The 23,846-nt window shown below is 45.7% G+C and overlaps 1 protein-coding gene across 2 annotated transcripts in view; it reads left to right on the top strand.

Moving 5' to 3' along the window:
* Nucleotides 1-23,530, top strand: part of nln (neurolysin (metallopeptidase M3 family)) — a 27,119-nt gene extending 3,589 nt beyond the window's left edge. The window contains exons 2-14 of one of the 2 annotated variants that reach the window (XM_080766706.1): nucleotides 608-867; nucleotides 1,408-1,556; nucleotides 7,879-7,983; nucleotides 10,793-10,895; nucleotides 12,077-12,237; nucleotides 14,123-14,258; nucleotides 14,655-14,797; nucleotides 15,002-15,225; nucleotides 17,350-17,551; nucleotides 18,098-18,284; nucleotides 19,084-19,212; nucleotides 21,008-21,144; nucleotides 21,728-23,530. In XM_080766706.1, the coding sequence (XP_080622832.1) occupies nucleotides 608-867; nucleotides 1,408-1,556; nucleotides 7,879-7,983; nucleotides 10,793-10,895; nucleotides 12,077-12,237; nucleotides 14,123-14,258; nucleotides 14,655-14,797; nucleotides 15,002-15,225; nucleotides 17,350-17,551; nucleotides 18,098-18,284; nucleotides 19,084-19,212; nucleotides 21,008-21,144; nucleotides 21,728-21,877 (2,086 nt within the window). In that variant the 3' untranslated portion in view covers nucleotides 21,878-23,530. Of the gene's footprint in view, nucleotides 1-607; nucleotides 868-985; nucleotides 1,016-1,407; nucleotides 1,557-7,878; nucleotides 7,984-10,792; nucleotides 10,896-12,076; nucleotides 12,238-14,122; nucleotides 14,259-14,654; nucleotides 14,798-15,001; nucleotides 15,226-17,349; nucleotides 17,552-18,097; nucleotides 18,285-19,083; nucleotides 19,213-21,007; nucleotides 21,145-21,727 lie in introns of those variants that run through there. The other variant, XM_080766707.1, reaches the window with a different exon arrangement.
* The last annotated feature ends 316 nt before the right edge of the window (nucleotides 23,531-23,846 follow it).

The following is a 23,846-nucleotide window of genomic DNA, read 5'->3' as shown; positions in this document are numbered from 1 at the left end:
GATTAAAGGCTGTCTGGTGTGTTTGTGTTTGGCATGTTGTTGCTTCTCATGTTGTCTGGAGACTCTGGAATGGACCTGGAATTGGATGCATTGTTTGAGGCAATCCATCACCTCCTGCTGCTGCATGTCATCCTTGTTGTTGTTGTTGTTGTTGTTGTTGTTAGCCGGTGGAAAAGTACTCAAATGTTTTACTTAAGTAAAAGTATCAATACTGCAGTGTAAATTAAGAGTACCCGATAGGGAAGCGTTCCTTTTCAATATACTATTTGAACTGAAAGAAACCTAATGGTTTCCTATCCTAACGTGTGTGCGTGTGTGTGTGTGTGTGTGTGTGTGTGTGTGTGTGTGTGTGTGTGTGTGTGTGTGTGTGTGTGTGCGTGTGTGCGTGCGTGTGTGTGTGTGCGTGCATAACTGCCTGCCTGTGTGCGTGCGTGCGTGTGTGTGCGTGCCTGCTTGTGTGCGTGCGTGCCTGCCTGTGTGTGTGTGTGTGTGTGTGTGTGTGTGTGTGTGTGTGTGTGTGTGTGCGTGCCTGCCTGTGCGTGCGTGCGTGTGTGTGTGTGCCTGCCTGTGTGTGTGCGTGCGTGTGTGTGTGCGTGCCTCCCTCCAGAGTGAGGATGACCCTGCAGAGTGAAGCGCTGGGTCCCGTGCGGACCTCCTGCAGCGTCTCGGCCCACCCAGCGGGCCCACCCAGCAGCGGGACCCCCCCTCTCAGGTGGGACCTCACGCCGCTGGACATCAGGAGCAAGACGGACGGCCTGGTCCGCAGGATCCTGAGGCTCTACGACGACATCGGGTCTCTGAGCCTCGAAGAGGTCTCTGTGGAGAACACGCTGCGGGCGCTGGCCCGCGCCAAGATGGAGTACGGATGTGAGTACGCTGGCCCGCGCCAAGATGGAGTACGGATGTGAGTACACTGGCCCGCGCCAAGATGGAGTACGGATGTGAGTACGCTGGCCCGCGCCAAGATGGAGTATGGATGTGAGTACACTGGCCCGCGCCAAGATGGAGTATGGATGTGAGTACACTGGCCCGCGCCAAGATGGAGTACGGATGTGAGTACGCTGGCCCGCGCCAAGATGGAGTACGGATGTGAGTGTTCCTGATGGATGGATGAATGAATTAATCTTGACGAATTTAAAAACGGGTTGGTTTATTACAAACGTTGTCATGTGATTCAGGACGCGTATCTGCTTTTTTATATGAACGTCGTATGAAAGCATATATACTGTAAGCACGCGGACATCTCTGACGTTTATAAACAGAAACCAAACCGTTTAGGAAAATCGGTTGAAAATTGAGCAATAAAGTTATGGTATATTTAAAAGTAGACACAATGTTATTATGCTGCCAATTAGCCTTTCTTATAATTATTATTATTATCTATGATGCCCCTCCCCCCCCATGCAGCCGCGCGCCACGCGCTGGACTTCCCCCAGTACGTGTCTCCCTGTAAGGAGGTCCGATCGGCCAGCACCGAGGCCGACAAGAGGCTGTCCGCCTTCGACGTGGAGCTCAGCATGAGAGAGGACATCTTCACCAGAGTCATAGCACTGCAGGTATAAACACACACCAGAGTCATAGCACTACAGGTATAAACACTCACCAGAGTCATAGCACTACAGGTATAAACACTCAGCATGAGAGAGGACATCTTCACCAGAGTCATAGCACTGCAGGTATAAACACTCAGCATGAGAGAGGACGTCTTCACCAGAGTCATAGCACTACAGGTATAAACACTCACCAGAGTCATAGCGCTACAGGTAACACTCACCAGAGTCATAGCGCTACAGGTAACACTCACCAGAGTCATAGCACTGCAGGTATAAACACTCACCAGAGTCATAGCACTGCAGGTAACACTCAGCATGAGAGAGGACATCTTCAGCAGAGTCATAGCACTACAGGTAACACTCACCAGAGTCATAGCACTACAGGTATAAACACTCACCAGAGTCATAGCGCTACAGGTAACACTCACCAGAGTCATAGCGCTACAGGTAACACTCACCAGAGTCATAGCACTGCAGGTATAAACACTCACCAGAGTCATAGCACTGCAGGTAACACTCAGCATGAGAGAGGACATCTTCAGCAGAGTCATAGCACTGCAGGTATAAACACTCAGCATGAGAGAGAGAGGACATCTTCAGCAGAGTCATAGCACTACAGGTATAAACACTCAGCAGAGTCATAGCACTGCAGGTATAAACACTCAGCAGAGTCATAGCACTACAGGTATAAACACTCAGCATGAGAGAGGACGTCTTCACCAGAGTCATAGCACTGCAGGTATAAACACTCAGCATGAGAGAGAGAGGACATCTTCAGCAGAGTCATAGCACTGCAGGTATAAACACTCAGCATGAGAGAGAGAGGACATCTTCACCAGAGTCATAGCGCTGCAGGTAACACTCAGCATGAGAGAGGACGTCTTCACCAGAGTCATAGCACTGCAGGTATAAACACTCAGCATGAGAGAGAGAGGACATCTTCAGCAGAGTCATAGCACTACAGGTATAAACACTCAGCATGAGAGAGGACATCTTCAGCAGAGTCATAGCACTACAGGTATAAACACTCAGCATGAGAGAGGACGTCTTCACCAGAGTCATAGCACTGCAGGTATAAACACTCAGCATGAGAGAGGACGTCTTCACCAGAGTCATAGCACTACAGGTATAAACACTCAGCATGAGAGAGGACGTCTTCACCAGAGTCATAGCACTGCAGGTATAAACACTCAGCATGAGAGAGGACGTCTTCACCAGAGTCATAGCACTACAGGTATAAACACTCAGCATGAGAGAGGACGTCTTCAGCAGAGTCATAGCGCTACAGGTATAAACACTCAGCATGAGAGAGGACATCTTCAGCAGAGTCATAGCACTGCAGGTATAAACACTCAGCATGAGAGAGGACGTCTTCAGCAGAGTCATAGCGCTGCAGGTATAAACACTCAGCATGAGAGAGAGAGGACATCTTCAGCAGAGTCATAGCACTGCAGGTATAAACACTCAGCATGAGAGAGGACGTCTTCAGCAGAGTCATAGCACTGCAGGTATAAACACTCAGCATGAGAGAGGACGTCTTCAGCAGAGTCATAGCGCTGCAGGTATAAACACTCAGCATGAGAGAGGACATCTTCAGCAGAGTCATAGCACTACAGGTATAAACACTCAGCATGAGAGAGGACATCTTCACCAGAGTCATAGCGCTACAGGTATAAACACTCAGCATGAGAGAGGACGTCTTCACCAGAGTCATAGCACTGCAGGTATAAACACTCAGCATGAGAGAGGACGTCTTCACCAGAGTCATAGCACTGCAGGTATAAACACTCAGCATGAGAGAGGACGTCTTCAGCAGAGTCATAGCACTGCAGGTATAAACACTCAGCATGAGAGAGGACATCTTCAGCAGAGTCATAGCACTACAGGTATAAACACTCAGCATGAGAGAGGACGTCTTCAGCAGAGTCATAGCACTGCAGGTATAAACACTCAGCATGAGAGAGGACGTCTTCAGCAGAGTCATAGCACTGCAGGTATAAACACTCAGCATGAGAGAGAGAGGACATCTTCAGCAGAGTCATAGCGCTGCAGGTATAAACACTCAGCATGAGAGAGAGAGGACATCTTCACCAGAGTCATAGCACTGCAGGTATAAACACTCAGCATGAGAGAGGACGTCTTCAGCAGAGTCATAGCACTGCAGGTATAAACACTCAGCATGAGAGAGGACGTCTTCAGCAGAGTCATAGCACTGCAGGTATAAACACTCAGCATGAGAGAGGACGTCTTCAGCAGAGTCATAGCGCTGCAGGTATAAACACTCAGCATGAGAGAGGACGTCTTCACCAGAGTCATAGCACTGCAGGTATAAACACTCAGCATGAGAGAGGACGTCTTCAGCAGAGTCATAGCACTACAGGTATAAACACTCAGCATGAGAGAGGACATCTTCAGCAGAGTCATAGCGCTGCAGGTATAAACACTCAGCATGAGAGAGGACGTCTTCAGCAGAGTCATAGCACTGCAGGTATAACGGCACCAATTATATATACTTAAAGTTGGAGTGCCGTAATTTTTTTCCCACCCTAAAACATGATCATCCAGTCATATTGTTATATAAGGAGGTATATCTTTTTCAAAAAAAGTTTACGGTATTTGTTAAGATGTTTGTTTTTATGTGCGGGCACGCCCACCAGTTCATTAAGTAAGTGTTATAATTAAATGTAAGACTATTATATAATATATATACAGTATATATGGCACTGCACTGACTCCCAAGAAAACTAAAAACGTGGCACTTATAGTTCATGTGAGAGAAAGGTCGCCGACCCCTGCTGTGTAGACCGCTATATAAAGCTGCCTGGTGAGGGGGGGGGTGAACCGGGGGGGGGGGGGGGGTGAACCGGGTGGGGGTGAACCACTGGTCAAGGCCATGGGGGGGGGGGGGGGGGTTACGAGGGGCAGGGGCTGAAGTCCCTTTAAAGGGTTGGTTGGGGTTTTTGGACATGCGAAGCTGTATGAAATTCTTTACCATAAATATGTTTTGCAGTTGCAAAGGTATATTATTAACCCATTCTGACCTGAGATCAGATTCTATACGTTTCCCTGGTTGGACGTCGTAGCGCGTGGAAGGAACACGTTATTCCAACCAGTTCCTTTCCCCTCCACCAGGGGGAGTTTCCCTGGTTGGACGTCGTAGCGCGTGGAAGGAACACGTTATTCCAACCAGTTCCTTTCCCCTCCACCAGGCGTTCCATAGTGTTCTATGCGCCACGGCGGGATACACTACCAAAGCTAGGTGCTGTGCAGCGGCCCCTACCATGCTGCAGGTTCCATTTCATTCAAAACATTTACTCTGGACTCGTTCCGGTTACTCTTGATGTCTATGTGAGCACGTCGGTGGTCAAGGCAGCGCGCATACTGTAGAGGGTGTGTGTGTGTGTGTGTGTGTGTGTGTGTGTGTGTGTGTGTGTGTTTGTGCGTGTTTGTGCGTGCGTGCATGCGTGTGTGGGTGGGTGTGTGTGTGCAGACCTGTACTGTAGGCTGTGTGTGTGTGTGTGTGTGTGTGTGTGTGTGTGTGTGTGTGTATGTATATATGTGTATGTGTATGTGCATGTGTGTATGCGTGTGCGTGCGTGTGTGTGTGTGTGTGTGTGCGTGTGTGTGTGTGTGTGTGTGTGTGTATGTATATATGTGTATGTGTATGTGTGTATGCGTTTGTATATGCGCTGCTATATAAAGAGTGCGATCGCCTATCATTTGACACTCGGTTCACATTTAGCAACGCAGACGTTTCTGCAGATCCCGTTAACTCCCTGATAGCAGAGTGTGTTGTGTGTGTGTGTGTGTGTGTGTGTGTGTGTGTGTGTGTGTGTGTGTGTGTGTGTGTGTGTGTGTGTGTGTGTGTGTGTGTGTGTGTGTGTGTGTGTGATAGCAGAGAAAGATGTAAGTTTACACCCGGGAAGCTGTCACTGGCTCCCTAAATCACGCCCGGCGGAGAATTTACGACGCTGACCTGTACGTGAGGATTATCGCTATAAGCAGCACGCCACACATGTTCTGTAGATCATGGGCTCCCAGAGGGGGGTCCGGGGACCCCTGTAGGGGTCCCTGAGGAGTTCCAGGGGGTCCCTATAGCTCAATTAGAGACAGTTAGGAACCAAATGGACCCTTCTGGGTCTGTAACTCAGATGGTGTACAGATGGAACCAAATGGACACTTCTGGGGTCTGTAACTCTGAGAGTGTACAAATGGAACCAAATGGACCCTTATGGGTCTGTGACTCTGAGAGTGTACAAATGGAACCAAATGGACCCTTATGGGTCTGTGACTCTGAGAGTGTACAAATGGAACCAAATGGACCCTTATGGGTCTGTAACTCTGAGAGTGTACAAATGGAACCACATGGACCCTAATGGGGTCTGTAACTCTGAGAGTGTAACAAATGGAACCAAATGGACCCTTATGGGTCTGTAACTCTGAGAGTGTAACACATGGAACCACATGGACCCTAATGGGGTCTGTAACTCTGAGTGTACAAATGGACCCTTATAGATTGTACAGAACTATTGAGATTGTAAAATGAAACTATAAAATGCGTCCATTTGGTTTAATTTGACACTCTCGAGAGTTAAATTGTTGTTATAGACATTTGGGATTACTTTATTTTTCAAGAAGTCTACACTATTATTTTGATCAAGGTTTACCTCTCCTATGGTAGCCTCTACTATACCACATCGAATACAGCGTGGAATTGTGGACATATTCTTTAGTTTGGGGTCTGAGAGTTGAGCCAGAAGGCAAAGCTCTCTGTCTATACTGAGCAATCTTCGTCCCTATCTCCCTTTAGAGATAGAGTGAGAAGTTCATCTCCCTTTAGAGATAGGGTGAGAAGTTCATCTCCCTTAGAGATAGGGTGAGAAGTTCATCTCCCTTAGAGATAGGGTGAGAAGTTCACCTCCCTTAGAGATAGGGTGAGAAGTTCATCTCCCTTAGAGATAGGGTGAGAAGTTCATCTCCCTTAGAGATAGGGTGAGAAGTTCATCTCCCTTTAGAGATAGGGTGAGAAGTTCACTCCCTCAGAGATAGGGTGAGAAGTTCATCTCCCTTTATAGATAGGGTGAGAAGTTCATCTCCCTTAGAGATAGGGTGAGAAGTTCATCTCCCTTAGAGATAGGGTGAGAAGTTCATCTCCCTTAGAGATAGGGTGAGAAGTTCATCTCCCTTTAGAGATAGGGTGAGAAGTTCATCTCCCTTAGAGATAGGGTGAGAAGTTCATCTCCCTTTAGAGATAGGGTGAGAAGTTCATCTCCGTTAGAGATAGGGTGAGAAGTTCATCTCCCTTTAGAGATAGGGTGAGAAGTTCATCTCCGTTAGAGATAGGGTGAGAAGTTCATCTCCCTTAGAGATAGGGTGAGAAGTTCATCTCCCTTAGAGATAGGGTGAGAAGTTCACCTCCCTTAGAGATAGGGTGAGAAGTTCATCTCCCTTTAGAGATAGGGTGAGAAGTTCACTTCCCTTAGAGATAGGGTGAGAAGTTCATCTCCTTTAGAGATAGGGTGAGAAGTTCACCTCCCTTTAGAGATAGGGTGAGAAGTTCATCTCCCTTAGAGATAGGGTGAGAAGTTCATCTCCCTTAGAGATAGGGTGAGAAGTTCATCTCCCTTAGAGATAGGGTGAGAAGTTCACCTCCCTTTAGAGATAGGGTGAGAAGTTCATCTCCCTTAGAGATAGGGTGAGAAGTTCATCTCCCTTAGAGATAGGGTGAGAAGTTCATCTCCCTTAGAGATAGGGTGAGAAGTTCATCTCCCTTAGAGATAGGGTGAGAAGTTCACCTCCCTTTAGAGAGAGACAGGGTGAGAAGTTCAGTCACACGAGAGAGACTCTGAGTAGAGTCGCTGCTTCTTTGCCTGGAAAGGAGCCAGCTGAGGTGGTTAAGTTACTAATGTTGCTCTGGAGAGGAATGTTGAAACGGAGGATTGATGGATGGACTGTATATGTGACTTGTTCGTGTTTAGACTTACGTAAACAAATCAGATTCCAATCTGCATGCGTGGCACATATCTATTTAAGGCTGGATTCGTCTGCAGTCTGAACACACACACAGATCTGTGACAGATCTGATCTGCAGTGTGAAAGATCAGATTGGAGAAATGAATCAGTTATTTAGTTAACGTTACAAATTATATTTTTTCCTGTTTCTTTTCACATAATGACACGCCTAACACAGGGATTGAATGTTTCATTAATTGATTGATTATTGTTGCTTTATATGTGTTATTATTGTACAGCATATAATGCCAAATGGATTCAGCTGCATTTCTACATAATGAAATTATACTGTAATCATTACTTTTCTTTTCAGCAAAAGTACCAGGACGTCCTCACGCGTGAAGAACGGAGATTTGCAGACAGAATTATTACGTTAGGAAAACGTAACGGACTGCACCTGTCCAAGGATACACAAGAGGTAATGTAGAATTATGTCACACTCAAATGACAATTTCATCACGTTTTTTTCTAGGTGAAACGTCTAAGGGCCCCATTTTCATCACCGCTAAACCCCTTATCCCTAAACCCCTTATCCCTAAACCCCTTATCCCTAAACCCCTTATCCCTAAACTTCTTTGCCTTTTTTTTTTTTTACTATTTTGAAAAACATTTTTGAATAGTTCAACTAGCCAATCTACATTGACACGTTGTGAGCTTGTAGACTGTCCATTATAACGATAAAAAAATGTTTTGCAAAATAGTAAAAAAAAAGAAAGGCAAAGAAGTTTAAGGATAGTTTAAGACCCTGGAAAAGACTCTCAGCGGAAGTTGCGGGATTTTAGCGGAAGTATTGCCCAAGGAAATGACGTTGATGCTTTACAAATCAGTTTACATTCTCTGCAAATGAAACAAGTGGTGTGATTGGTCGGGAAAATATCGTATCCGTTGTGACCAGGCTTTACTTTATGCTTCTCTGCCTTACGTTGTGACCAGGCTTTACTTTATGCTTCTCTGCCTTACGTTGTGACCAGGCTTTACTTTATGCTTCTCTGCCTTACGTTGTGACCAGGCTTTACTTTATGCTTCTCTGCCTTACGTTGTGACCAGGCTTTACTTTATGCTTCTCTGCCTTACGTTGTGACCAGGCTTTACTTTATGCTTCTCTGTCTTACGTTGTGACCAGGCTTTACTTTATGCTTCTCTGTCTTACGTTGTGACCAGGCTTTACTTTATGCTTCTCTGTCTTACGTTGTGACCAGGCTTTACTTTATGCTTCTCTGCCTTACGTTGTGACCAGGCTTTACTTTATGCTTCTCTGCCTTACGTTGTGACCAGGCTTTACTTTATGCTTCTCTGCCTTACGTTGTGACCAGGCTTTACTTTATGCTTCTCTGTCTTACGTTGTGACCAGGCTTTTCTTTATGCTTCTCTGCCTTACGTTGTGACCAGGCTTTTCTTTATGCTTCTCTGCCTTACGTTGTGACCAGGCTTTACTTTATGCTTCTCTGCCTTACGTTGTGACCAGGCTTTACTTTATGCTTCTCTGCCTTACGTTGTGACCAGGCTTTACTTTATGCTTCTCTGTCTTACGTTGTGACCAGGCTTTTCTTTATGCTTCTCTGTCTTACGTTGTGACCAGGCTTTTCTTTTTGCAGATAAGTAAGCCTGGGATCGAGGCTAAGGGATAAGGGGTTTAGCGGTGACAAAAATGGAACCCTTAAATGTTTGTTAAAGCTGCACTATGTAACTTATTTTTTAATGAATAAAATGTATTGTTATGGAATTGTAGGAGTTGATGCATGACGTTTAGTTTGACTCTGTTCCACAGATAAATGATACAGTGAAAATGGCAGATCTACAAGCTCACAACGCCTCACGTTCCGAGGCGTTATGAGCTTGTAGATCTGCCATTTTCACAATTTATGCCTCGTTCTTCTTATTATTGGAAGGTTTGGACTATATGTCCCATAGCCTGGGAGGGATGCAACGCTCTGATTGGTTCAGAAACTTAGATCCTGCCGTCTGAGGCTGAAACTTCAAAATAAAATGCCAAAAAAGCCATTTCACAAGACCTTCAATACAGTATAATTGCGAACGCAGTGAGCACTTACTATGAGACCTAGCAGATCATGTCTGTCTGTCTGTGTCTGTCTGTCTGTCTGTCTGTCTGTCTGTCTGTCCCGCTATCCAAATATGGTGTGTGTTGCATCAGCAATCACTCAGCTCCATATATGGGCACAAAAGGGGCCAGGTCCACTCAGCTCCATATATGGGCACAAAAGGGGCACCATATAAGGAGTCCCCAAAGCAGCTATACGTCCAAAACCCAAATATGTACGAGCTGCGTTCGCTTCACGCGTTTGCGCGTCTTACTCGTAATATCTTCTATTGAGACATTTAGCATCCCTCCAGGCTATGGGGTGGTTGTGTCTCCCTGTTCTTCTGTTGTGACATTTAGCATCCCTCCAGGCTATGGGGTGGTTGTGTCTCCCTGTTCTTCTGTTGAGACATTTAGCATCCCTCCAGGCTATGGGGTGGTTGTGTCTCCCTGTTCTTCTGTTGAGACATTTAGCATCCCTCCAGGCTATGGGGTGGTTGTGTCTCCCTGTTCTTCTGTTGAGACATTTAGCATCCCTCCAGGCTATGGGTGGTTGTGTCTCCCTGTTCTTCTGTTAAGACATTTAGCATCCCTCCAGGCTATGGGGTGGTTGTGTCTCCCTGTTCTTCTATTGAGACATTTAGCATCCCTCCAGGCTATGGGGTGGTTGTGTCTCCCTGTTCTTCTATTGAGACATTTAGCATCCCTCCAGGCTATGGGGTGGTTGTGTCTCCCTGTTCTTCTATTGAGACATTTAGCATCCCTCCAGGCTATGGGGTGGTTGTGTCTCCCTGTTCTTCTATTGAGACATTTAGCATCCCTCCAGGCTATGGGGTGGTTGTGTCTCCCTGTTCTGCTATTGAGACATTTAGCATCCCTCCAGGCTATGGGGTGGTTGTGTCTCCCTGTGCTTCTGTTGAGACATTTAGATCGTGTCAAAGGTCATGGACGTGGATTTCGACCTTCAGGTCAGGATTAAATTTATCCCCTGAGCAAGCAGACAACGCTCTATTAGATCAATGGCAAAATGTGTCGTCACTTCCACAGGAAACCGGGTTCAAATCCCGGGTAGTAGGGGGAAGTTACATAGCGCAGCAGCTTTAAGTAACGTTCTCCTGTCTGTCTGTCTGTCTGTCTGTCTGTCTGTCTGTCTGTCTGTCTGTCTGTCTGTCTGTCTGTCTGTCCCAAGGAAATCGAACGGACGTCCAAACGTTTGAGTGAACTGTCCATCGAGTTCAACAAGAATCTGAACGAAGATAACACATACCTGGTGTTTTCTGAACATGAATTAGGTGAGTTTAACATTGAGTTTAACATGAATTAGGTGAGTTTAACATTGAGTTTAACATGACTTAGGTGAGTTTAACATTGAGTTTAACATGCATTAGCTGAGTTTAACATGCATTAGGTGAGTTTAACATTGAGTTTAACATGCATTAGCTGAGTTTAACATGAATTAGGTGGGTTTAACGTGAATTAGGTGAGTTTAACATGAATTAGGTGAGTTTAACATTGAGTTCAACATGTATTAGCTGAGTTTAACATGAATTAGGTGAGTTTAACATTGAGTTTAACATGCATTAGGTGAGTTTAACATGAATTAGGTGAATTTAACATTGAGTTTAACATGAATTAGGTGAGTTTAACATTGAGGACCTCCCTAGGGAGACGCCCGAGAGGCATCCTAACCAGATGACCCGAACCACCCAAGCTGACTCCTTTCCAGGCGAAGGAGCAGCGGTTCTACTCCGAGTCTCTCTCTCGTGTGACTGAACTTCTCACCCTATCTCTAAAGGGAGATGAACTTCTCACCCTAACTCTAAGGGAGGTGAACTTCTCACCCTATCTCTAAGGGAGATGAACTTCTCACCCTATCTCTAAGGGAGGTGAACTTCTCACCCTATCTCTAAGGGAGGTGAACTTCTCACCCTATCTCTAAGGGAGGTGAACTTCTCACCCTATCTCTAAGGGAGGTGAACTTCTCACCCTATCTCTAAGGGAGATGAACTTCTCACCCTAACTCTAAGGGAGATGAACTTCTCACCCTATCTCTAAGGGAGGTGAACTTCTCACCCTATCTCTAAGGGAGGTGAACTTCTCACCCTATCTCTAAGGGAGATGAACTTCTCACCCTATCTCTAAGGGAGATGAACTTCTCACCCTATCTCTAAGGGAGATGAACTTCTCACCCTATCTCTAAGGGAGATGAACTTCTCACCCTGTCTCTAAGGGATAAGATTCCAGCCACCCGTCGAAGAAAACTAATTTCGGCCGCTTGTATTCGCGTCTTTATTCTTTCCGAATTAGGCTTCCGAGGCTTACAGCTATTTAAATAAATACTTTTTGTAACATCTATGGGAAAAAATGAATGGGAATTTATCTTCCGTAGATTTAGATGTTTCCATATTATTACAATACAAAGCATAGATCAGCAGTGCTATCTGTTTGTTTTCCTCTGTCTCCACGCACGCAGGCGGTCTGGCGGACAGCTACCTGAACGGCCTGGAGAAGACCGAGGACGGTTGTTACAAGGTCACGCTGGAGTACCCTCACTACTACCCTCTGATGAAGAGGTGCCACGTCCCTGAGACCAGGAGGAGGATGGAGAAGGCCTTCCACAGCCGCTGTCTACAGGTACGTCCCCCCTGACACCAGGAGGAGGATGGAGGAGGCGTTCTGTCTACAGGTACGTCCTCCCTGACACCAGGAGGAGGGTGGAGGAGGCGTTCCACAGCCGCTGTCTACAGGTACAAATAATGTCTGGAAAGGGGAAGTTGTTTTACAGACAGGTAAAATGGAAAAGGAAAGGAAAGGTACTATGTTTACCTGCAGGGTAACTGGACTAAGGAAAGGAAAGGTACCATGTTTACCTGCAGGGTAACTGGACTAAGGAAAGGAAAGGTACCATGTTTACCTGCAGGGTAACTGGACTAAGGAAAGGAAAGGTACTATGTTTACCCAGGGTAACTGGACTAAGGAAAGGAAAGGTACTATGTTTACCCAGGGTAACTGGACTAAGGAAAGGAAAGGTACTATGTTTACCCAGGGTAACTGGACTAAGGAAAGGAAAGGTACTATGTTTACCCAGGGTAACTGGACTGAGGAAAGGAAAGGTACCATGTTTACCCAGGGTAACTGGACTAAAGGAAAGGAAAGGTACTATGTTTACCCAGGGTAACTGGACTAAGGAAAGGAAAGGTACCATGTTTACCCAGGGTAACTGGACTAAGGAAAGGAAAGGTACTATGTTTACCCAGGGTAACTGGACTAAGGAAAGGAAAGGTACTATGTTTACCCAGGGTAACTGGACTAAGGAAAGGAAAGGTACTATGTTTACCCAGGGTAACTGGACTAAGCTCAATAACTTGTTTACAGCCAGGCCCTGCTCATAGAAACATTTCATGGTAGAGGTTCAATGCCTTGTCCAAGGGCACTTCAGCGGTGGTAATTTTTAACGTGCCGGTCCGGGGATACGAACTATAGCGACCTTCCGATATCAAGACCGCTCCGCAAACCGTTCGGCCACCGCTGCCCCTGGGCAGGGGCTGAAGCCCCCTTTTGATGTCTATGTGTGAACGTCCCCTGGTTTCAGGTGAACACAGATCCTAGGGCAGAGGTTCTATAACATCTAGTTGTGTTTCATTCAGGTGAGCACAGATCCTAGGGCAGAGGTTCTAACATCTAGTTATGTTTCATTCAGGTGAACACAGATCCTAGGGCAGAGGTTCTATAACATCTAGTTGTGTTTCATTCAGGTGAACACAGATCCTAGGGCAGAGGTTCTATAACATCTAGTTATGTTTCATTCAGGTGAACACAGATCCTAGGGCAGAGGTCCTATAACATCTAGTTTTGTTTCATTCAGGTGAACACAGATCCTAGGGCAGAGGTTCTAACATCTAGTTGTGTTTCATTCAGGTGAACACAGATCCTAGGGCAGAGGTTCTAACATCTGGTTGTGTTTCATTCAGGTGAACACAGATCCTAGGGCAGAGGTTCTAACATCTAGTTGTGTTTCATTCAGGTGAACACAGATCCTAGGGCAGAGGTTCTAACATCTAGTTGTGTTTCATTCAGGTGAACACAGATCCTAGGGCAGAGGTTCTGACATCTGGTTGTGTTTCATTCAGGTGAACACAGTAGATCCTAGGGCAGAGGTTCTGACATCTAGTTGTGTTTCATTCAGGTGAACACAGATCCTAGGGCAGAGGTTCTATAACATCTAGTTGTGTTTCATTCAGGTGAACACAGTAGATCCTAGGGCAGAGGTTCTGACATCTAGTTGTGTTTCATTCAGGTGAACACAGTAGATCCTAGGGCAGAGGTTCTATAACATCTAGTTGTGTTTCATTCAGGTGAACACAGTAGATCCTAGGGCAGAGGTTCTGACATCTAGTTGTGTTTCATTCAGGTGAACACAGATCCTAGGGCAGAGGTTTTAACATCTAGTTGTGTTTCATTCAGGTGAGCACAGATCCTAGGGCAGAGGTTCTATAACATCTGGTTGTGTTTCATTCAGGTGAACACACAGATCCTGGATCAGCTCCTCCGGCTCAGAGCCAGGCTCTCCAGCCTCCTGGGTTTCAGTAGCCATGTCAACTATGTGCTGCAGATGAACATGGCCAAGAATGACACCAACGTCAGGGACTTTCTAGGTATGGTGATGTCATCCACTCCTCTCCTCACACACTCCAATCACACACACGCACATGCACGCACGCATGGACACACGCATGCATGCACACACACACACACACGACACACACATCGATCGTCTCTATGTTGCTGGCATGAGTGCTAGCTGTTTTATTAAGCCAATATTATATAAGGAGAGAAGGAGAGGGAGTATTAATTTTGTTCATACTTCCATGAGAATTTGAAGGATAATATTCACGTCCATCTTTTGCTCCGTGTAACCCAATTTTGTCCTAACACTACATTATCAGATTCACCGCCATTGGCCGAGATCTACGTCAATCAAAGCTCATTATTTCATTAAGAGCAGACACTCACTTCACACGGGTGTGATGTTGTTTTTTTTTTTTAAACAGACAGCTTCCACGAGAAGCTTCGGCCAATTGGAGAGAAGGAGAGGCGGTACATCCTGTCTCTGAAGAAGAGAGAGAGCCTGATGAGAGGACTGACGTTTGACGGACAGATCAACGCCTGGGACCTCCCCTACTATATGAACCAGGTAGACTTGTAGATCTGATATTAACCCTGTTATATGAACCAGGTAGACTTGTAGATCTGATATTAACCCTATTATATGAACCAGGTAGACTTGTAGATCTGATATTAACCCTGTTATATGAACCAGGTAGACTTGTAGACGGTGTTGTTTTCATCGACTGAAACGAAGATGACTTTTTTTTTGTCATTTTACACTTGGTTGCAGGTGGAGCAGTGTAAGTTCTCCGTGGACAAGGACAAGCTGATCGAGTACTTCCCCTTGGACCTGGTGACCGAGGGTCTGCTGGACCTCTACCAGAACCTCCTGGGCCTGACCTTCACCAGGGTCAGGCAGCCGGGGGCGTGGCACCCCGAGGTCAGCGCCTACCGCGTGGAGGACACCGCGTCCGGAGAGGAGATAGGACAGTTCTACCTGGACCTCCACCCCAGGTGAGGAGATAGGACAGTTCTACTTGGACCTCCACCCCAGGTGAGGAGATAGGACAGTTCTACCTGGACCTCCACCCCAGGTGAGGAGATAGGACAGTTCTACTTGGACCTCCACCCCAGGTGAGGAGATAGGACAGTTCTACTTGGACCTCCACCCCAGGTGAGGAGATAGGACAGTTCTACCTGGACCTCCACCCCAGGTGAGGAGATAGGACAGTTCTACTTGGACCTCCACCCCAGGTGAGGAGATAGGACAGTTCTACTTGGACCTCCACCCCAGGTGAGGAGATAGGACAGTTCTACTTGGACCTCCACCCCAGGTGAGGAGATAGGACAGTTCTACTTGGACCTCCACCCCAGGTGAGGAGATAGGACAGTTCTACCTGGACCTCCACCCCAGGTGAGGAGATAGGGTTTTTCACCACTGACATAGAAACATATGTTTTTCACCACTGACATAGAAACATATGTTTTTTACCACTGACATAGAAGCATGTGTTTTTCACCACTGACATAGAAACATGTGTTTTTCACCACTGACATAGAAACATATGTTTTTCACCACTGACATAGAAACATGTGTTTTTCACCACTGACATAGAAACATATGTTTTTCACCACTGACATAGAAACATGTGTTTTTCACCACTGACATAGAAACATGTGTTTTTCACCACTGACATAGAAACATGTGTTTTTCACCACTGACATAGAAGCATGTGTTTTTCACCACTGACATAGAAGCATGTGTTTTTCACCACTGACATAGAAACATATGTTTTTCACCACTGACATAGAAACATGTGTTTTTCACCACTGACATAGAAACATGTGTTTTTCACCATTGACATAGAAACATGTGTTTTTCACCACTGACATAGAAGCATGTGTTTTTCACCACTGACATAGAAACATGTGTTTTTCACCACTGACATAGAAGCATGTGTTTTTCACCACTGACATAGAAGCATGTGTTTTTCACCACTGACATAGAAACATATGTTTTTCACCACTGACATAGAAGCATGTGTTTTTCACCACTGACATAGAAGCATGTGTTTTTCACCACTGACATAGAAACATATGTTTTTCAACACTGACATAGAAACATATGTTTTTCACCACTGACATAGAAGCATGTGTTTTTCACCACTGACATAGAAACATATGTTTTTCACCACTGACATAGAAACATATGTTTTTCAACACTGACATAGAAACATATGTTTTTCACCACTGACATAGAAACATATGTTTTTCACCACTGACATAGAAACATATGTTTTTCACCACTGACAGAAGCACATGTTTTTCAGAAAACTGTTAGGATTTAGAAGACTTTTTCTCTTTTTAGAAGGCCTCTGTCCTAAGTAGGTTAAAAGCACGGGGCCAGGATGAGAGGCCAGGCCGGGCCGTGGCCCTCACGGGGCCAGGATGAGAGGCCAGGCCGGGCCGTGGCCCTCACGGGGCCAGGATGAGAGGCCAGGCTGGCCCGTGGCCCTCACGGGGCCAGGATGAGAGGCCAGGCTGGCCCGTGGCCCTCACGGCCTGCCCTTTGATCTAAATGTCATTCTTCACATTGTGGTCAGACAAAAACAGACTTATAAGTAACATAAACGTGAGAACGGGTGACCACATGACGTGTGGTGTGTGTTCAGGTTACTACTAATGGAGCACCGAGGGCTGACGTCAATATCACTAGAGGGCAGCTCAAAGTGCTTTACAGAGAAATGGAGAAAAAAAAAAACAAGCAGTAATGCAATACAGTGAGGACATGAATAACAAAAAAGAAAAGATCAATTAAAAGCAATGTTGTAGAAGTGGGTCTTGAGCTGAGCTTTAAACATGTCTACAGAGGCTGCCTGTCTCAAAGGTACAGTGGGAGCTTGTTCCATGCCGTCGGCCCCTAGAAGCAAAAAGCTGCTTCCCCGTATTTTTTAGTTGCCTTTTTTTCTCGAAGATTCTTTTCTTTTTTTTTTTTAGGTCAGGCCTAAATGGGCTAATTTGCTTCGTGGTCGTTTCTCCCTTTTTGTCGTTTCTCCCAAAATGTGTGACAATTTCGTCTTTTTCTTTCTTTTCTGTTCCCCTCCTCCCCCTCTCCCCCCCCCCCCCCCCCCCCCCCAGAGAAGGGAAGTACGGCCACGCGGCGTGCTTCGGCCTGCAGCCGGGCTGCGTGGGGGCTGATGGGAAACGGAGTCTCTCGGTGGCGGCCATGGTGTCCAACTTCACGGCGCCCTCCAAAGGATGGCCCTCGTTACTGCAGCACCACGAGGTGGAGACGTTCTTCCACGAGTTCGGACACGTCATGCACGAGATCTGTTCCAAGGTCAGCAAACGTCACGTCATCAGGGTTGTTTTTGGTCTGAGATCTGTTCCAAGGTCAGCAACTTAAGACGATTTTGACCTGAAGATCAGATTAAAAAAATGTCTGACAGTTTTTCTGAAAAAGCTATTTTTCTATATCAGTCGTTCTTCGATTTTTCAAAAATAGCAGACCTACAAGCTCGTAGCGCGCCACTCGGTGGCGCGCTACGAGCTTGTAGATCTGCTATTTTTCAATAGCTAAAGCATAACATGATGCTAACACCAAAATGGCTTCCCGTTCAGAATGGGTTTAAGATGATTTTCTTTTTTCGTCGACTACCATTTTTCACTGACGAAAACGAAATGGAAACGATATGATGATATGATGACTAAAACTAAGACTAAATGTATTGACAATTTCGTCAACAGATAAAAACTATCTATATATCTATAAGGCTCCGAGGCGCAGTGGAGTAGAAGTAAAAGTACTGGAAATTGTAGTACAAATACCTCAACACTGTACTCAAGTACAGGACTTAAGTAAAAATCCCAACCTTCCGTTTTCCAGGCGACCTTCTCGGAGTTCAGCGGGACTCAGGTGGAGACGGACTTCGTGGAGGTTCCGTCTCAGATGCTGGAGAACTGGGCGTGGGAGGCGGAGCCTCTGAGGAGGATGTCCGGTCACTACCGGGACGGGAGCGCCATCCCCGACCCGCTGCTGAGGCGGCTGATCGCCTCCCGGGTGGCCAACACCGGTATTACACTATTTACTACATCCCTCCCTTCTGGCCAACACCGGTATTACACTATTTACTACATCCCTCCCGGGTGGCCAACACCGGTATTACACTTAAGCCACTCTGACCTGAGATCAGATTCATACGAGGTTTCCACTGGACACACACAGGTCTGATTAACCCATTCTGACCTGAGATCAGATTCTAAAAATGTCAGTCGTTCTTCGATTTTTCAAAAATAGCAGACCTACAAGCTCATAGCGCGCCACTCGGTGGCGCGCTATGAGCTTGTATATCTGCTATTTTTTCAATAGCTAAAGCATAACATGATGCTAACACCAAAACGGGTTCCCGTTCAGAATGGGTTAAGCAATATTACACGAGAGGGTGTTGTTTAACGTGATTATTGCCACGACAGGGATGCGGTCGGGAACGAGACGAAGTTGAGTTCCGCAAGCATCACTGAAGGGGCAATAATCACGTTAAACAACACCCTCTCGTGTAATATTGCAATTCTACAACAGTTACCCTTAAAACTAAGAAGATCGCTGAAAGAATATATATTTTTAATGACAGATGTATAGTCACTATACGACCACAAATGTCCAAAGAAACTAGCTATAGCCTAGCCACCCAGTTTGCTATAGCGCTCTGGGAAAACAGAGCGGCTGAATGTTTGAATGAATTGTTTTGATTATAGGTGGTGAACGGTGCTGGTTTGATCAACGGCTAGAAAACCGTTTCAATCAATCAGATTGCTTCCTCTTAACGACCTGTTGTAGAATATGTATTCTGTCCCTGTGCTGTTTATCCTCAGGGCTGATGAATCTGCGTCAGGTGGTGCTCAGCAAGGTGGACCAATCGCTGCACAGCTCGCCTCACGCAGACACCGCTCAGGTGTTCGCCAAACACTGTCAGGATATCCTGGGAATCCCTGCTACTCCAGGTGATTAATAATAATAATAATAATAATCCCTGCTACTCCAGGTGATTAATAATAATAATAATAATAATCCCTGCTACTCCAGGCAAGTACTTTCGACCGCTACAAACTGTCAAATCTCAGTATCTCTGTGAAGGAACGTTTGAAATGTTTAATTATTAGGTTTAACTATTTGCTACCTACCTACTTTATGCATGTAACGTAATGACTACTTGTGCCTGATACGGCAGTGGTGCCAGATTACATACATGTATACACAGGAGCATTACCTTTAATCCTGCCAACACTAAAACATATCGTCATTACGTCACCATCGAAAACCAATGATTTTATAAACATTTACATAGTATAACTAGCTCTCAATGATGACGTAATAAACATGTGGAATAAAGGACCCAATGCCAGAGTGTAACTGGTTTTCGATGGTGACGTAATGACGATATGTTTTAGTGTGTTGAAAATCATGACTCTCTTGAAAAGTAACTTCTATAGAGCACCGAAGTCCTGACGTAACTCGCTCATCCCGACGATTCCCCTGGTTCGCGGAAGTAATTTCTCTATGGAGAATAACATGGGGTGATCTTAATATCGTCTACTATAAGCGTTGTGGTCCAAAAATAAACAAGCTGTCTCGGCGTTATTGTTAGGTAAGGTAGGTGTCTCTGTATCGTTTGCAACAGTCAGTCAGTCAAATATGATACAGTCTGCTTCTAGCGAAAATCTAACTAATTCAGCAGCAGTAACATTAGCGTTTTCTCTCAGTCAGTTGATTCTTCATATCCATATGAGTGAAGCGGCCGGGGTGACATGTTTATTTTTCAAACACAGTTGTTATATGAGGCGATCTAAAATCGCTTCAATGGGGATTTCAATGCAACTAAACAAATACATGAACCTGGGGACTGACGCCCTCTACTGAAAGTGACGTCAGACTTCGGTGCTCTATAATGCTTGAATAGTTTGGTCCTAATTTATGTCTTTATAAACGATTGTAAAACATAGATTTGTTACGTAACCAACAACAGCCAATTACCTACTACAAACGTTATGCAAAGCTCGGCCAATCACAGGGGAAGTTAGATTACTCCGGAAAAATGAGGAAGTGTAACAATATCTATAGTCTGGTTGAACCAGACTAATGGGTTTTGATATATTGTCCGTTAATTGCCCAGCCCCTAAATGACCTACATTTTATGTAAGAAATAGTGCCGTGCAATCTTGACTCATTTGAACACTTTGCCATCAATATTCGGGACTTAACAGTCCATTTCTGAGCATGTCTGTTGAGTGGCAGTGCATGTGCCTACTTCAGAGCATTGGCAAAGTTCAATCACATGCATACTATTAATATTAGAGTTGTGTTGTGTTGTAGGGACCAACATGCTGGCCAGTTTCAGCCACCTGGCGGGGGGCTATGACAGTGTATTGTGTTGTGTTGTAGGGACCAAGATGCTGGCCAGTTTCAGCCACCTGGCGGGGGGCTATGACAGTGTATTGTGTTGTGTTGTAGGGACCAACAGGCCAGTTTCAGCCACCGGACGGGGGGTATGATGTATATTTATGACAGTGTATTGTATTGTATTGTATAGGAACCAGTTTCAGCCACCGGACGGGGGTATGATGTATATTTATGACAGTGTATTGTATTGTATTGTATAGGAACCAGTTTCAGCCACCGGACGGGGGTATGATGTATATTTATGACAGTGTATTGTATTGTATTGTATAGGAACCAGTTTCAGCCACCGGACGGGGGGTATGATGTATATTTATGACAGTGTATTGTGTTGTGTTGTAGGGACCAACATGCTGGCCAGTTTCAGCCACCTGGCGGGGGGCTACGACGGCCAGTACTACGGCTACCTGTGGAGCGAGGTCTACTCCATGGACATCTTCTTCAATCGCTTCAAGAAGCAAGGCATCATGAACCCTCAGGTGGGTTTTCATTATTTACACATTTACCTAGATATTATAAAGCAATAAGCCACGAGAGGTCTCAGGTTATACTGTACCGGGTATTTTACAATGGCTGGGGGGGGGGGGGGGCGTAGGCAGCGGAGGGTCTTCTACCCGCCCAACCATTGTAAAATACCCGGTAAGCTTTGGGCCTCGAGTGGCCTATAATCTTTTCTAAAACGGTTACAAACGTATAGCAATATTAACCTAATAAAACTATTAAATTCACAAAAGTAGCTACGCTTTGCGCCACCAGAGCGAGCGAGCCAGAGCCACAACACTTCCTTGTTTTGCTTGGCAAGTATAGGCTATGTGACGGGAGAATAGCGCTTGATGTATCTTTACGGGGCCGCCTGGAGCCACACGTTCCCAGTCCTATGAGCCGGGCGGTGCTTATAGACGCCCGCACGGCATTGGGTTTTGCAAAGCAATCAAGCGCTCCCCTTCCCGAGTACAGCTACAGGGATGCGGAATCGGCTGCGAATGTGTGTGACCCTGCTGTGTGTGTGTGTGTGTGTGTGTGTGTGTGTGTGTGTGTGTGTGTGTGTGTTGTTGTGTTCAGGTCGGGGCGGAGTACAGGAAGGTGATTCTGGAACCGGGCGGTTCTGCAGACGGCCTGGACATGATCACCACCTTCCTGGGCCGCGCGCCGCGACAGGACGCCTTCTTCCTGTCCAAGGGACTGACCCAAGGAGAGGACACAAGGGACTGACCCAAGGAGAGGACATAAGGGACTGACCCAAGGACAGGACATAAGGGACTGACCCAAGGACAGGACGTAAGGGACTGACCCAAGGACAGGACACAAGGGACTGACCCAAGGACAGGACGTAAGGGACTGACCCAAGGACAGGACACAAGGGACTGACCCAAGGACAGGACGTAAGGGACTGACCCAAGGACAGGACACAAGGGACTGACCCAAGGACAGGACACAAGGGACTGACCCAAGGACAGGACATAAGGGACTGACCCAAGGACAGGACATAAGGGACTGACCCAAGGAGAGGACATAAGGGACTGACCCAAGGACAGGACATAAGGGACTGACTCAAGGGCAGGGGGACAAGGGACATGTCCCACTGAGCAAAGGACAGGACATGTCCCGTTAAAACCCCTTCTGACCTGAGATCAGATTCTATAAAAATGTCTTCTACATCCTGACAGTTTTCTGAAAAAGCCATGTTTCTATGTCAGTCGTTCTTCGATTTTTTTTTTACGAGCTCGTAGCGCGCCACTCGGTGGCGCGCTATGAGCTTGTAGGTCTGGTATTTTTCAATAGCTAAAGCATAACATGATGCTAACACCAACAGGGGTTCCCGCCCCCAAAATGGGTCAATCGTCCACATCGATAAGAACACGCCATTTTGGAAAGAACTTGGGGTCCCTTTCCTAGTACCTTCCGCACCGATGACATTAATTTGAACCCAAACTATACGCCAGCATTTATTGATGTGATAACTGTGATATAATTCACGCCAGCCGTTTCCCCTGTTCAGCTGTTATTTTTGAAATTTTATTTCCAGACACATTTCGGTGTTGATCTTATATGTCAGGAAGTTGGTCGATCATGCGTTGGTCACGTCCCGTTTATCAGACGGAGCTAACCGAGTCTGGTAGAACGGCCGAGCTACACCAGGCTTTTCTCGCGCGTTTACTCTAAACGCGCGGACCGTGCGTGTGTAAGCCAAATGCCCTGCATGGCTACATCCATCTGTCAGACGCGCGGCAGGTTTGTGCGGGACCTTCCGGGGAGGATATATAGATACGCGCGCATGGGGGCATTATACGCACGTAAAAAAATTAGAACCGATCCTATTTTTAGAGCACGCGTATAAGATGGCCCGCGGTATCCGTGCGCCTGGTGTAGCTGCAGGTATCATTGACATATATTTGGTCCTGTCCAAACGCACTGTACGCGCGCAGTAAACGCATACACACGCGTGCAAAATTGCCTGGTGTAGCTTGGCCGTGATAGAAGAGAACACAGAGTATGCGTGCGTGCGTGCGTGCGTGAATGTAAAGCGCTGTGGATAAGAGCTCTATATAAATTTACCTGGTATTTTAAAAAATATATATATATATTTGGTTGACTTTTCCCGTGACCCAAACGTATACATTATATGAATTAAGCACTTAAGCCCTATTAGATAATACGAAGATAGCAGATCTACAATCTTATATATTTTGGCAGGAGACCTTTTTTCTGTATTTTCTTCCCCCCCACAAAAGTCCTTGAAAGTCATTTGAAAAGTAGAACTGTTTTTCAACAAAAACATTTATTTTGCATTTTGAAAATGTATGGAAAGCTTTTCATGTTTTGCGGTTATTTTGTATTTTGTAAGAAATAAAATGCATAATTGCAGAGTGCTGAGTGCTGACCCCTGAAATGCAGTTTACTAAAATGCTTATCCATCTGTAACAGTGACATAATTTAAATGTACAATTTATCTATAAATCACTTTATTAAATCAAGGTGTACATTACATTACATTCTTTTCTTTGAAGTGTTAAATTGGCTTGCTTAAAGCGACTTTTCACTTTCAAACATGTTCTGAGGTCATTTTATCGTCGACGCAGGCGTTTGTGCACACGCCCCCAGACAGTTTCTAAGTTGCTTTGTTTCAGTATTTAGATATTTGATATAATATTCGTCCTTAATTGGTTCTGGTTAGAGGGGG

This window comes from Protomyctophum bolini, assembly GCF_963924005.1.
Source record: "Protomyctophum bolini genome assembly, chromosome: 6".
Classification (NCBI taxonomy): domain Eukaryota; kingdom Metazoa; phylum Chordata; class Actinopteri; order Myctophiformes; family Myctophidae; genus Protomyctophum; species Protomyctophum bolini.
The sequence above is the reverse complement of the archived record's forward strand: the minus strand, read 5'-3'. Positions and strand labels throughout refer to the sequence as shown.